The following is a 16,527-nucleotide window of genomic DNA, read 5'->3' on the forward strand; positions in this document are numbered from 1 at the left end:
CACGACAAAAAAAAGTTGAAGCGGCTGCCCCGCTAGCAACGGAATGGAACCTGTGCTGCATGCCGAATAATGTTGTTGCGGAGACACGAACTCCTTCCAGTGGAAAAGCGATTTCACAGACGGAAAAGGAAACCTGGAAGAACCAGTAATCTCGAAAAGTAGAACGGTTGCTACCAGGCGCACAAGTTTTACCAACAAATCTACAGGATGAAGTCTTACACACCTGCCCATCCTGTCGAGAAGAAAATATCAAACTTCCGACAGAATAAGCATATTGAAACCGAAGATGGACTACTCAACAGCCAAAATATCGGCGAATTCACGGTCCCGTCAACTGAAGACGACGGACAAATACTGCCACCACAGAGCATCGCAAAACAATCCGTGCAATTCATCGGCTTAAAAAAGTCACCAGAAACCGATAGAATTAAGCAGTTTTTAAAACATCGCGGGACAAAAGTCAGTTTCACCATCTTGCACGCACGGTCTTTGAATCGCCCCTCGATCCTAATCGTGCCGTTCAACCGTTTTCCTGATAATGCCTCATTGTCCAGCAAGTTAGGTAATTGTCCAATGACCACATTATCGAGTTAAAGTGAAAATGTGTTTGCCGGTAGAGTATATGTCTTCACTTTTACACGTTCATATGGATATATTGCATTAGATTTTTGGAGAACACTTTCATGAGCAAGGAAGATGTTCGGATTGACAGTTACATGGTTCATGTACATTGTCACCTCTATAACTTTGATTAGTAATGGCTGAACGTTGTCTTTACAATACAAGTGAAATTCGGGTTTTTCTAGCGAAAAAAATACATGCAAATCTACCCCGCTGATTAGCTACTTATCTTGATTTAAGATATGTCCATGAACTTTTCCCATAAACTCCACCACATTACTGTGTGCAAGCAATTTGGATCTTTTACTATATCCTTGGTTTGAATTAGATGGCTTTCCACTTTCAATTATGTCCATCTCATTCTCATCGAGATATCATCCGACAGACTCCAAATCGGTTTTGGCGGTATTCTTGTCATAATTTAACAAATTTTCATTGGATATTGGTAATTGTGGTCAGTTTGCGCTATTGGCCTACTATTTAACTGTATTGTACATTGCCTGAACAGCGAATGCAGAACATTATTGACAACGCCAATTGGTGGAGCAGCTTTATCGTACAATTCCTCTTCCTCTTGCTATAATAAGTTGTACTTTTAGTCGAAGATATATGCTAGACAGATCGCGGTATGTATCGCCATGACCTAACGACACAAATTCTGAAACGGTAGAGTTATCTAATGAAGCTATGGGCTTGTATGCTACCTCCTCTGTTTTTAAAATATTACTTTGAATTGGCGAACTTGAGAAAAGATCTACTTCAGATGTCATGCACTCTTTGAACGATGACATTTCTACTTATCGAAAATGTCTATCACACGTTTACGTATCTGTTTTTTGCTTTAGAATACAATACCTCCGATGTATAAACTTCGAAATCGATCTTGATTTTTTCACCTGAAAGGGATTGGGTCTTTTTCGAGATGAACGATTATTGATAACAACATTTTGTAAACCTCTGAAAAGTTTATTTATATTTTCCTCCGTTAGCTCCCGGGCAGCAGTTTTAGTCTGCTTCTTTAGAATGGTCTTAATCGGCTTACTTCCAACTTCTGATAGTTTTTCCTTACCAGTTTTTACTGCTTATTATTTTAAGGTTGTAGCTCCTGCCGAGACTAGGGGGCTCGCGTGTCGCACTAAACCTCTAAAGAAACTTCCAACGCCTCCACCGTGCTGACTAATATCTGGCGGTCGATATAAATTCTGAATTGTTGAATTCCCGCCGCTCTGGATTAGGTAGTAACGTATGAAATAGGAATCTATGACTTCCGATCAGAATATAGCTAATTGGCACCCAGACCCTTTATCGGCGTTGGAAATGCAGCATGAGGTAGGATGGAGCCTCGCTTGGACGGAATTCAATCAATTCGCCTTGCTGTTTAGTTACTTCCACAGAAATACTTTCAGTAACAGTTTTTCTCGATCGGATGATATTCTATATGATCAAATCTTAACAATTCCCCACAGTCTTGCAGTGGTATTACACGTAGGCATCGTACGAATCTATCACCCACCATTGTCGGTCTTACAATGTCACTGGAGATAAAAGCCGTTCCTCCATTCCCATATTTGCTAGATACAGTGGACGACTTTTCTGAAGTACCCTTCGATATTACGCCAACTTCTTTATCCAAATATCGAATTTCATCCGGTATCATTGAAAGTTCTTTGCTAAAGCCTCTACCAAAATCAGAGGTTTTCTTACCAACCTTTGCACTAACTTCACCCATTAATTCATTAAGACTGCTAATTTTATTCATTATTGAGGTGAATTCTTCATGAATCTTTTCAGATGATGCGGTTTTTTCATCCGGGAGCCTTTCCATTATACGATTAATATCGCTTTCCATTGTTTTAACCTTCTCTAATAATATTGCACTGTCACTAGTTGGAATCTTGCTAAAAGTTTCAGCAGATGGTGGCGGCAAAATTGCACCTAAAACAATAATGGATTCTAAACTGTCATACATTCTACGTTTCCTTGGGATTTGACCTATAATCACATCAATGAAGTGTTCAATAGAGGGATATGTATAACTTTTCAAAACAACTTTCTCTTCAGCAGCGTCGGATTGTTTTATATTGAGGTGTCAATTCAGTCGGGAGAGCCTCGTAAGAAACTTCAGCTATGATTTTATCTGTTAAATCCGCCTCTACATGTTTCCACATTTTCCCTTTTGCTCTGGTGACCCCCGATTACTTGGATCAGGAGGATCTATTCTGGTTAGAAAAGAATAAAGCAACGCCGTTAAATCAATAGAACCATCTTTATTGCTTATCTCTTTGAGCTGCTTTTGGCTCCAGTTTAGTGAACCATGAAAGTCAACATAGTCCAGTACACTTCTCAAAGCCATGGGACCAGCTTTAGTTATTTCTGATAAATCACGTTTTGTTCTCTTCTTACCACTTTCCCAAATTGACTCGCTGGGAAATCTTGTTTTGCTCATTTTTTGCACTAACAATGCTACTTCTGTAATTCCCACACACCAGGTATCGTTCAGTTTACACAATCTTGGTAATATACAATATTTCGAAAAGGTGCCTGTGCGTACGTAGCCGAATTGGCTAAATATGAAAGTGACCAATAACACCAAGTGGTTCATCGACTTATGCTCAAAGTGTGGGACAGCGAATCAATACCTGGCGACTGAAAACAAGGCATTATCTACCCTATATATAAAAAGGGAGATATCACGTAGCGCAAGGGTATCGCGTTGCTGACCATCTATAAGATATACTCCGCTATCTTGCTAGGTCCGGATAGCCCCATATGCCCAGAACATATTAAAAAGGTTTCACTTTAGGCAAATCAGCAACAGATTACATTTTCCCAGAGCGACAAGGTATGGAAAAACTGTTGGAATATGGCCATCAGTTGCACCATCTTCACATTGGCTTCAAAACCACGGACAATAGCATAGTCAGGGTAAAATTGGACACGGCTATGAGAGACTTCGATATTCCCACCAAATTGATAAGAATGGCTAGGCTGACTCCGACCAATGTGCGAGACCACATCAAAACACAGAATCACTCTCGAACCCATTTGAAATCAACAACGGTCTAAACTAAGGAGATACTCCATTCAACTGCCCTAGAAAAAGTGATCCGTGATGCTGAGGTAAATTAAAGGGGTACCATCCTCGTTGTGTCCACCCACCTTCCGGACTATGCTGTCGATATCGACATCATGGAGATGTACATTCTACCTTCATCCAAATCGAGCAGGCGGCGATTGTTCCGAAATCTTGGCGGCACATCAATGAAAGCAAGACGAAACATATGGTGCTAACGTCAGCTATAAAAATCAAAGAGATAGCAATCAAATAAGAATGGTAAAGATAGTAAAATACAACTTTGAGGCGGTTGATAATTTCTCCTATCTAGGGTCCAAAATCACAACCCATAACAGGTATGACAATTAAACTGCGCACGATTGTTGACAGCCAACAGGGCAGATTCCAGTTTACAAAAACTGTTTCGCTCGGAACGCCTCACCATAGGGTCAAAGCTCTTACTGTACTCTTAAGATAATGATCTTGCTAGTCCTTGAATTGCGAACTCTTGGCCGCGTTCGAGAGAAGAATCTTCTGAGCAATTTTTGGCCCCCTACATGAGGATGGACGATTCTGTCGCCTATATAACGACGAAATCTATGAGCGATGCCATGACCGTCTGATTGCGAGCAATATCCCTTTTAATAGGTTACGATGGACGGGTCAGTTAATCAGTATGCTTGAGGATGATCCAGCCCGGAAAATCCATAAGGCAATACCTATAGTAGAAAAACAAGGCGAGTCAAACCCTGCCACAGATGGAGCGATGACGTAGGCCGGAACGCCAGACAGCTTTTAGGGATATCGAGTTGGAAGACCTCGGTTCAAAACCGGGATGTCTAGAATTCCTTAGTAAACCAGGCCTAGACCGAATACCGATTGTTGCCCGTTGATGATGATGATAAAGCACGTTCGGGTTCGAAGATTGGAACGCAGCTTCAATTCTTCAAATCGTGAAACATGAAAGGACCAGCCCAACCCATATGATCTTCTTCCCTGCCTCCAGTGATCCGCGGGAGGAGGAGAGAGATTGATAGGACATGCAACAAGTCAAACTAAAATTGGAAAATAATATAAAACAAATAATAAGCCTACGTAGTTCACTACGACACTAAAAGTTACATCCCAAACTTCTATGTTTATTACAGAACATATACTCACATTGTGCGAAGTGTCATATTTCAGTATATTTTTCAAATTAGAAATCTTAATGTGAATGTGAGAAAAACACAAAAATTTTGACTTAAACATGTATTTGAGAACAAAATAGAAGAAAAATATTAACAATTTTCATTCAAAAGAAATAATATAATTCAGATAATTACGAATGAATGGAATATTTTCGCTCCCATTTATAGAAAGATAAAAGGGTATTTACAGTCTGCTCTTGAGACCACTCCTATCCAACTGAGCATAGATAATTCCTGATGGTTTATCAACTGGGATAAAAACGTTATTCGTGTCTCCAGGAATTACATTTTTGAACGGTTTGGTATCAAAGTCGAAATAGTGCTTATTCGGCATTTGCATTGAAATCGACCCAACCTGGAACAGAAAAGAAATTCAAGATCGAATTAGCAATTTTTACCCAGCTTTAAAAGTCATTTATACTATTTACCTGAGGAATTGAATCTAAAACTGTTTTCTCTGCCTTATATAAAGTATTTTGTACACTTGGAGATGAAACACCGACATTTGGATCACCAGCGAATGTCGTTAGTATAACATCTTTCACTTTATTCCAGCATTGACAAAAATCAACCCCATCAACTGTCGTATATTCCCACCGAGACTCCACAATTGTGCTGAAAATACGGTCATATTGGTCAGGCAACGTCCTAAATTCATCATTCACGAATTTCACGAAGGAGGACTGAGTAGTTTTGAGGACTCGCAAATCCTTTAGACCGCTGATAACAATGGGTTTGGCTGGAAAGAGCAAAAAGATTTGGGAAATAATTGTAAGTTATACCCTGTGGCTCAAATCATCAGGAATAGTGACATATTTCATCATCAGAAGGGGTAGGTTTGTACATACCAACTGTCCTGATTCTTGTAAACTTAGATAGATACTTATTTTAAATTTAAATAATTGCATCATACTTACAATTGCGCTTAAGCAGGACGTCGCAAAAACGTGATGCCACTGGCGTGAAAATGAAGGCATGATTGTGTTTCTGGGTGCTGTAGCCATTCGATGAAGTCAAACGTTCCCAAGGATACTCCTCAATATGGACATGAGCTTCTCTTACATGACTGTACTTATTCAAAAAGTGGGAACTCAAAAGAATTGCAAATTCTTCGGGGGCTCTAATTCCATATTTCTGAGCTAAAACGTAAACTGTGTTTTTCTGTGAATCCGTTGCAACAATGTCGGAGTTGTCCCCTGGAAAGAAGAAATTTTAATTGAAAATGTTTGTAGGTCATGCTAAAATACTGCAATGTGCAATTAATAAAATTTAAACAAATATATTATTTAGGCTGAGTCCTTGAAGACTATTTGTTATCTTTTTTTCTTCGTTTTTTATCTTTTTTCAAATAAATACTACTCATTTATTATTAAATTGCATAATATTTCCATTTCTATGTCCTCCATTAGGTGTAAAATATAAAGGATTTATTATTTAGCTGACGTTAACAATGTGATAAAGTGCACCATTATCTCGGCTAAATATTTGGTAACATTCAAAACAGCACAATGGAATCTGTGTCTCTTGAAATAGATAAAAAAATTGTGAAGGTGTTCAACAAAAGGTTGACGTTGTACATACATCTCTTGAAATCTAGATTAGAGTTTGGGTTATTATCAGCCAAGCAAATCATGCCCCGAATTCAAGGTTTCATCCATTCTAAGCAAACAATCACTGTTATATAAGAGATAAAGGAATGAAATAGCAGCAATTATGCTGCCTAAATTATCGTTTGTTAAATAATTTAATTTATGATAGGGGGGAGGTTGGATAATTTTCTATTTTAGATTTTTTATTCGCTAACATTACAATGATTATATTCTCAGCGCTATAATTAGTTGAGTGAAATTTCGTTTCCTTTGCAGTCAAAGAAGGAACTCTGTGAAAAGAGTGGACAACAGAAAAATGGAGGCTCCCAGAATTGCCAGTAAAATCTTTCACTTTGTTGCTGTTGAATTTGCAGTTGGCCCTACAATGAAAATTTATCCCTTCTTTCACTATTACTTTTCAGGTCGATGAAAACCATCATATGATAATAGCATTCTTTGGTTCACATCTCCAACAACTCCACCAGGGATGGCGCCAAGCCAGTTTAAAAATGTAGAAAAAGAAGGTCACTACGGCCCAGATGGTCAAGCAACCTCTAGGTTTCTGCAGCGAATAGCTCAACGGAAAACACCATTGTACCAAGGCACCAAATACCTCACTGAGATACTAACTACCCTGTAATTAGGGAATTAAGAAATTTTTTAAAACGTTCCCTGCTCTGAAAAGCACTACCTGCAAACTTCAAAGTTTCTTTCGAAAGAAACATTATATATGCTCTACAACTTCTTTAGGTTTCAGGTGCCAAGATGAGATATATCTGTCGCTATTTCTGATTTATCTATTATAAAAACGTCTACGACTCGCACCCATGTAGTAACCCAGATCTTATGTTCTCCTATATATTTGGATCATCTCTTCCAGTATACTTTTCTTGTCTTCATTGTTGCAAGGACTCACACGTTCACTTCCTCACATTTTGTCTCTAAAAGTGGGAAATTTAATAATTGTATCAATGATTGTCATCATTGAAACGATGGCGTATATCATGAACTGGCATCAATTCATCCAGGGCAATGCGGACATTGCTGACAAATGCTGCCTTAAGTCTATCATCACTTCAAGGTGTTTAGTAGCTGGCTTGGCACTAGTCATATGACTCCCTACTCTGATGCGAGTAGTTATGTGCTCATAACGCGTTGTGATTATCAAGTATCTCCGTTTTTCCATAAGTTCTGCGGAAACCAACTAGCCGTTATGATAAGCCTCTCAGAGTCTCAACGAAAGCAAAGAATGTATCGCAGATTACCCTCTCCAGTTTAGAAGACAATGGCTCACCAAGAGATTAATAAACTTTGTTCAGTAGAACTCAGTTCTGACACTGTCATGACAAAAGAAAGGTCCTCACTCGTCTAGAATAGTAATAGACATACTGTTGAGACGCCTCCAATCCTGTCGAAAAACTCCAGCCATCTTCGTTCCTACTAAACTTGCTGCTACCATCCGCAAGGGTTTCTGGTCAGCACTCCTAAATAATCTTCTGGTAGAGATTGGGAGATATGATACGGGAAACGTGACTGGCCTTCATTAGAGTCACCATGGAAACAGACACGTCGGTGAACATTAATTACATCATAGGCAATAGAATCTCGTACTTGGACTAAGCTGCAACATATGGAACGTTCAATAGATATTCTCAATATACTAACTTAAATACTTCCAAGACCAAGTAATGAGCACACCATTGAGCACAAAACCTAACAAACGCCTCCTATACTAACACCAAAGCACTGCTACCAGATCCTATCTAGACCTAAACATAGTGATCACTGAAAGTGCATTCTTAATGAAAAACCACTGCCCGTGAAGGATATGGGTCAGTGAGTAGTGATTGATGTTGATGTAAAACTACCTATTACTGAACCACCAAAGGAACCTCGGACTTTGTTGGAACACACGACCCGGCGAAAGAAAATAACAACAGATTTGCCCATTTTCGCATATTGATTTTTAAACCTTCTTCTTCGTAAGTGGTATTAATCGTACCATAGTGTTAACGCCATCAACATACACCACTATTTGAGTAAACACAAACAATAGCGTGCCTCTAATATCGATCGATATTTGATGAAAATATACTCCAATGTCATGGAGAATAGCAAAGAAATCAGGCCATCTTCTCACTTCAATCCTAACTGAGTTTCAATATTTTCTGTGAGTTCGCTCGTAGCTGTGACTTGGGACTCCGTATTTATCGTTGTGAGTTTCATAACGCTTCTGTTCTTTTTCTTCTGCTGCCATACGCAGCACTATCTTCTAAATAATTCACATCAAATCCTTTATTATCAATTTGTCGAGAATGGTACCCCAGGGTAACTTCAGCGCATAATTTTACTCCTTCTCTGAGTGCCTCCCAAGACTCGTTTCATCATCATCAACAACGTCGCAACAACCGATATCCGGTCTAGGCCTACCTTAATAAGGAACTCCAGACTTCCCGGTGTTGCGCCAGGGTCTACCAATTCGATATCCTTCAAAGCTTTCTGGTGCCCTGACCTTCGCCATCACTCCATCTCAAGCAGTTTCTAGCTTGTCTTCTTTTTTTACCATAAATATTGCCTTTAAAAACTTTTCGGGCTGTATCATCCATACGGATTAAGTGGCTTGCCCACCGCAACCTGTTGAGCCGGATTTTAACCACAACCTAACGATCATTGTATCGCTCATGGATATTGTCGACATATCAGCTACGGAGTTGTCCATCCTCAACAATTCCTCAGAGGATTCTTCTCTCGAACGAGGCCAAGATAGGAGAAATTATCAACGGTCTCAAAGTTATAGTCTCCAATCCTTATTCTTTGGTTAGTTTTTGGTGCTGACGTTCTTCCCAAGATATCGTCAACATAGGCCAGTAGTTGAGTGTACTTAAAGAGAATGGTGCCTCTCGTATTTACCTCAGTATGTGAGAGCACTGCATTCAAGACCGTAACAGTACACTACAGGACTACAATACCCTGTAGGAGGCAACGTGATCAGAATCGCGCTCGCTCGAGATTATTACCCTGATTTGACTCATGTGCTCATTCACAGCTGAGTCGACTGGTATACGACACTAAATAACGATACAAATTCCACTGCCACCAGTGAGATTCGATCCTTCCGTACGACAGCCTTGTGCTCTAGCCACTCCGCTATCCCGACACTTGAATATTAATATTACAAGAAATAACCCCTGTCGATTAGTCTGTTACTTCGCTATTGAGGAAATTACTGTCAGACATTCAACCTTGCAGCCTTGTTTTAAGAAGTCTCATGACTGCGTTGCTACATCAAAATACCGAAAGCAAATTATGTCCAAGATTTAGGAACAGAAAGACAGATTGAGCAATGTTTTCAACGTAGTTTTTGAAACTCACATTCTCCAAACTAAAGCCAAAAGCTAGATTGGCAAGATACTCAAGGAGCTGAATCGAGCCGGCGAAGCGCGCTGGGCGCATAATATGATATTAATATGCCAGTGCAGAGGTTTTGGTGGCTATGAGACCCCTACATTTTTAGAACCTAGAACAAGATTCCAAGATTTCCATTTCCAATCATTCCATAAAATGTACTAAATCAAATGGAACAAAGTTCAGAACTGGCTGTTTTTCCATATTGATTGTTACGGTGCTCAATTGGTTACTGACCAGAGGGTTAATCCAGTAGTACGGGATTTAGAGCAGCCCTCTAGAAGTCAACTTTTTTTAAAGTCTCCTTCCGAACCGGCTTTCTTCCCTTACTCCTCTTATGAAAGGTTGATACCAGAAATGGCGTGGAAAATTCGCTCGACCCAATAAAAGCTTGTAATTGCTTTTAATAGGGCGTCGACACCCCATAAGCGTTCACTTATATGAATATCTAACGTGCACTTTGCATAGATCAGTACTTCCATGTTTAAGTGAGAATGTGCTAGTGAATATCTCCCCGTCTTATTATCCGGCGCTTTTATTAGCGGCCAAATAAGGCCCTCCGGTAGGAATTCCCCAAACACTTTTTGACTCCTATGTGCGGCTTTTGGCGAATCTACATTGAGTATGAAAAAAAATTTACAAAAAGAGGGTCTTGAAAACGTTAAGGGTAATGACCACCCTTGGCCTAGGTATGCTGTACATCAGTAATTGATCAAAACCTTGAATAAATAATAAAATTTACTTTGGAAAATCACGGAATCACTATCAAGAAAATCGAGATTGGAATGCGTATGCTGGAAAACATATCATAAACTCTGAACAATTTATAAACTTATATTGAATAAACGATTTTCTAAAAAATCATTCCGGATTAGGGCAGACCCTGTGTCCCCATATCATTCGGATCAAATCAAAAAGCTTTTATTGACATCAAAGTTTCTTCTGACCTCTCGGCAGATTCTTCAACTCTTTCCTTCAATTTCAATGCTGGGTTCCTGCCATATGCAATAATGCATTCAGTCGATAAGAACTGCTATCTGGAAATTATGCATCTTTTGCGTCATGAAAGCGACGTATATACTCGTATGTAAATAATCTTCTGCACACAAGAAATTGAGCTCACTAAACTTTGTATAACTTATCGACGAGATAATCAAAAGAAACAGAAAAACTGCAATCATAAAAGTTGAGCAACATATGAGATAGTCCCTCAATACCATGGATAGCCCATTAATATCATAATTATATTGCAACCATTGGCGAGGGTTCAACAATGAAAAAATACGAGATCAGACATTTGGCTCCCACATAGCGTCCTATTTTTTGTATGGAAAACCGTACAAATGCTTTCATTCAATCCGAAACCCAATTTTAACACCGCTAGATCAACATCGTTAACATTCTACTCTAACTAGCAAAGTGAAAAACAAAGTGAAGTACATGGTTATCGGAATAATGTCAATTCTGTCTATCTATCTAATCATAGTTCTGCCAAAGACGGTTATATAGCTTCCGAAGAACAGTTCGTGAACGAAATGATCAATTCTCGGCCCCCGCACTCCTCCTTTTGCTGCAAATCTCCGAACTTGCCTTGGAAAGTGCTAATCTAGACCTTTCATTTGGTACTCGACTATGTTCGGTTTAAAAAAATGTTGTGCCCTCCCCTTAAATTCAACGTAAAGCGATCTCACTCACTGCTTACGTGGGGTTCCCACCACCAAACTTCGTATGCGTAGGAATAACCATTTCTGAGAAAAGTGAGTGTGACAGACAGGCAGTAATTTGATATTAATAAGGTTTTGTTTTACACGAAAACCTTTCAAAGAAACGTAGACCGTTATCCACAATACTCAACAGGGCTGTCTTCCCTTTGGTTGTAAATTCTCTGAATAAATTGAAAACAATTTGAACAATAATTCGGAAATCGGAAGCTCAGCGCTTCAGATATGAAAGGTTTTGTAGATTTATTATGTGAGACTATTTGGATAGACGATGGTTTCATTTATATATAGCTCGTAGTTTATATACGGTAAATATTCCTAACACTCAATTCGATATGATACCGACATTTTATCTCTTATTTGGCGCAAAATAGGTAACTTTGAATATCTATAACTATGTTAGAAATGGTAGCATTTCCAATAAATTTTCCAGTATGATGCTCCACATTAAAGCCATATTATGATGTACAATTATTAATTTTTTTAAGCGCACATCATTACGTTGGATATTTTGAGGCCTAGATACCAGGTGCATGGACCGCCATAATTTTTTCCAGGTGCTTCGGTTGGGTAAATTCTGTGAACTTCACGTGTGACAGACAGACAGACAGAAACCCGATTTTAATAAGGTTTTGTTTTACATAAAACATTAAAATGCTGCAAGGGTCTACTTTCTATGTCTTAAAGTCAATTCCTTATACACTATTCTTTATGTAACTGAAGATCAAGACAGAAAGAACTTTTTCAATAAGTATAGTATGCACCAAAGCTCCTTATTCAGGCCAACATTTCGAATACTCCAGAATCCAAAGCTTTTGAAAGAATTTAATCAGCATCTCTTTACAATCAAACTGTATTCATACCTTCAGTATAATCCTTTTTCGACTCTAGTTTCAGATGAGTACTAACTTCAAATTCACGGATCGAATGAACCGGTCCATCTCGCCGAACGTGCATGATCTTCACATTATTCTTTCCATAGCCGTAGTCAGTAATTTTGTATTCGGAAAATGAGGATGTTGCGTTGGGTTGAACATTACTTTCATCTGCGTACAATCTTTTCGCAAACATTTTGCCAATTAAATCAAATACAGAAAATCACTTGGAAAATTATTCGCAGCACAACCGGCGATTCTTAATTATAAAATTCCGAAGTCTTTATTGCTCGCTTTCGAAAGAAAATGATGCTTTCACTAACGAGATTATCTCCCGATTGTCCAAAACTAAATGCCGTGCAGCTTTTATATTATTGTTATCATATTTAGAAATATTCATTTTCCAAATAGACGGATATTTTTATCAGCAAATAAGATTAGAATTTGTTTGATGCATCTAGACAAGATTTTCGGATGATGTACATACATACATTAAGCCTGTAATATGAACATTTTGATTTATGGCTGTTTTCCCTAATTTTCCACCATCATAAACGAGTGTATTTCACACGAAATGGATTTTAAATAACAGTAAAAGTAATGTTTTTTATAACTCAATCTTATTTATAAAAAATAAAGCAATAATTTGGCGGTTGCCAAGGGGGAAATTAGGATGAATTCTTCGGAAAGCGAGGGGAATGCTGAGTGTTAATTTATTATCCATGATTTAAACTTTGTTTAAAGGTGATGTGGAGCAGGGGCAGATTAATTGACGGAGGCATATCTTTTTCTTCATAAAATTTGCAAACATTTGATTGGACTTTGACTTTGTAAATGTTAATTCAAAAAAACTTTGCAAACATACCTGACGTAAGATGACTATTCGGGCAACATCGAAATTAAAAAGAGATAAAATCTAGGCTTTTCTGAATAAAAGTGGCGAAAAAGTGATAGCATGCTTCTCCCTACCTTATCTTCATTGTATCATACACATATATGTGCATATGATTCTGTCGCAAACGACGATGGTATTAACTGAAACCATTCTTCTGATGAAATAGTAAAATTACTAGGTGACACATATTTACTTATTAAAAGGCTGCGTGAGGTATGGCACGTCGATCAAGCTAACCTTATCGCTCAGTTATTTTTCACCAACTGGGAGGAAAAGGAGAAAGGAAAGTTGTTGTCCTCCTGGCATTGGATTCAATCTCCTTAAAGCGTAAAACAACCCGTACGTAATGCACAAAATCGCTTCATTAGTCAAAGCTCATCAGCATCTCACTAACAGTGTTATCTCGATAGAGCTCCTCTGTATCTGCATAGAGTGAATGGCGAACCCCATCACACGTTTCACAAAAAAAAAGTTGTGCAATTAGCACGGTCTACTACCCTTAAGTCCAAGCCTACTCTTACTGGTCCATCTATACAGCTAAGTTCGCGATGAATTGAGCAGTCATTGCCCTCCAACTCATTTTGCTCACAGAGTTGGCACTTGCATTCCTAACCATCGAGAACGACTGGTTTCACTTCCGCGATCACCATCTTCCTCAGCTCGGGCACGTCATGTTGGCAAATGCCACAGGCAAAGATTTCCGTGTCTGGGCTTGCACAAGACACTTACACCTCCTTGCTAAAAACACTCATACATACATCGCGCTTATGCTCGCTGGAAGAGGACTTCTAGTATTTGCCAATAACGGACTTCAGGCGGAACTCATGCTCAAAACGAGACTCATCCGTTTGCTGAGCGCCAATTCAAGGTACTCAATCGTTAATAACCTTGAGACACATTATCGGGATTCTCTTTTAAGTCAAAATGTCATCTTAAGTTTTTTTCTCACCGCAAGACTAAAGCTATGGACAGTCATTCCGCTTTCCCGTCGCATCAAGAATCTACGAACTTCTTTGCGCCTGTTCAACACTGCATTCGATAACAAGCACCGCAATATCATCTGCTTAACGGAAACTGTCATACTAGCCCCGAAGTGATCTCTATTCTACTTTCGACTTCCAACGTCTCATAGAGCAGGGTCTAAGATAATCCCTTAATCCCTAATATTCTAGTATGCTTATCATACTTACTCATCCTACGGAACTGAGAGCATTTCTAATATCAAACATTACAGGGACACTTCTCTCCACGGTTGACAGCTGATCTTCTGAGCGCAGTCAATCGTTCCCATGATTTCCATGGCAGCATCAGCTCTAAACCCACCTGCCCTAAAACCAAACTACCTTGAGTATCATTTGCAACCAACCCGGATCGCTTCTTCCCAGCTACATCAAACTTTCAAATTGCTTCATATGCAGAGGGTAGCTCATCATCTCCTTTATGTTTGCTTATCAGCACAAATCGCGATACTTCCAAACGGCAATGAAAAATGTGCCGAGCAATAAGTCTGCCTGATGGTGTACCTTTCTATAGCTTTCGACCATTTCAATTTATTGTCTCTTTCGGACTTAATTCAACAAGGATTTTGTCACCCTTCATTTTCTGTATGAAAGACAATTCTGCTCGAGGTTAATCCTATATGAAATCTTACCGAGGACTTTCGCAAAGTTCTTACCCTCTGTAGGTTTAATGAGCAGAGCTGGCAATTTTGTCCTCCTTCGTTTCTTCACTTTTCCTTTTGTTGTTTTGCCATTCGTATTTACCGTGATTTTACCGAGGTAGTTTTCAATTGGCCCGCCGAAGTGTTTCAATTCATTCTTCTCCGCCTGCTTTGTCTTTTTTCGCATTTTCGCCTACAGTCCATGTCAAACTACAGAAAGAAATGCGGTTCAGTAGCTTTTCCGTCAATCCGTTCCACTTTTACTGACGTGTTTCATGAGGAAGGTTGCAGGCTACACGTGCTTGATAACTGCAGCGCATTTGCAAATATTGTATGGTAAGCCTTTCCTCTTCACCTCTGGCATGCCAAGCTACTGGGTTCCTATTCGGCTAAAGCCCTATGGTCTTCGCGGATGTTTCAGTCATCGATAACACCTTCGGTGGGCGCTACGGCGAGCTACGCCTTTTCGTATCGGAGCAAACTCAGCACGCTCTTCCTACCCGTTAAGGACCGCAAATGAACTCATGAAAGATTTCTCATGAAGCTAATACTCCTCATGTATTTGATAAAGGATATCATTTACGCATTCAATTCCTATATTTTCGAACATGATAAGTTGAAGGTTAAGAAAAACAGGTACTGAAGGTAGCAACAGCATTGACAGGTCATATTTTCAATGGCAAATTTCTTTGAAATATTTATTCGAATCAATTGGATCATATCTGTAGGCTTTTATGGAATATCTCACTTTTCTCGGGGCTTCCTAAATACGCTTTTCGAAAAACTTTTTACGATGTTCACTTGTCTAAGGACTAATCATCCTAGTAGAGCTCACTAGTAGCACGAATGCCAGATTTCAACCAGGGTATGACAATAATCACAGAGATGCCGGACAGCAAAACCTTCAACCAAAGTTGACGACAAATTGGCAACCTTATTGAAACCCCCTCCCAAAGAAAAGGTAATATGTAAGTAGAAAGTCAGAGGACGTATACGGTACGGAATTATCCTTTCTGACTACTGTCGTGGGACTCTAAATTATTAATTGCTAGATGAACAATTTGTCATCTTGTATATTAGCCTAAAAATATTTGAGCCTGAAAACTTGGCATAGTTCTGACGGCCAGCGTTAGTCCACCATCGGAAATACCAAGCTGGTCAGAAACGAGTATTGGAGATGTTAAACACAGACCTAAAAGGAGACCTAAAGCTAGGAGACGTCATCATCCATATGTTTGGTAGATTAAACCTGGCCATAGATTCCGAGCATTGAAGGGAAAATTGTAAGGTAAGGTCGAGGGTTTCAGGTTAGTGTTTAAACGAACTTTACAGTACCTAGGGGGACAATCACCACATGATGATCCATTTTTTTCCTGAAAAACTTAGCAAAATCATAATCATTTTGGAAAGTAAAGAGCGAGCATGAGCTTCCAAAATCCAAAAATGCTGTCGGTATATTATGAGGAAAAATCTTACAATTTCAATGGGATCTACATTGACCACAGCATACTTTTCA

At 39.1% G+C, this 16,527-nt stretch overlaps 1 protein-coding gene across 1 annotated transcript; it reads right to left on the bottom strand.

The window, feature by feature from the left end:
• Positions 1-4,914: 4,914 nt before the first annotated feature.
• Positions 4,915-12,809, bottom strand: LOC119646430 (uricase). Its single transcript, XM_038046880.1, has 4 exons — positions 12,445-12,809; positions 5,784-6,062; positions 5,295-5,605; positions 4,915-5,221 (listed from the first exon to the last, which is right to left on the bottom strand). The coding sequence occupies exons 1-4, from the start codon at positions 12,650-12,652 to the stop codon at positions 5,051-5,053; spliced, it is 969 nt and encodes a 322-aa protein (XP_037902808.1). The 5' UTR covers positions 12,653-12,809; the 3' UTR covers positions 4,915-5,050.
• Positions 12,810-16,527: the final 3,718 nt, after the last annotated feature.

This window comes from Hermetia illucens, chromosome 1 (assembly GCF_905115235.1).
Source record: "Hermetia illucens chromosome 1, iHerIll2.2.curated.20191125, whole genome shotgun sequence".
Taxonomy (NCBI): domain Eukaryota; kingdom Metazoa; phylum Arthropoda; class Insecta; order Diptera; family Stratiomyidae; genus Hermetia; species Hermetia illucens.

Coding starts and splice junctions, on each gene's coding strand:
- LOC119646430 (XM_038046880.1), bottom strand. CDS start 12,652: ATGTTTGCGAAAAGATTGTACGCAGATGAAAGTAATGTTCAACCCAAC. Junction 5,606..5,783: donor CGTCCTGCTTAAGCGCAATT/GTAAGTATGATG, acceptor TGCTCTTTCCAG/CCAAACCCATTGTTATCAGC. Junction 5,222..5,294: donor TTTTAGATTCAATTCCTCAG/GTAAATAGTATA, acceptor TTTCTGTTCCAG/GTTGGGTCGATTTCAATGCA.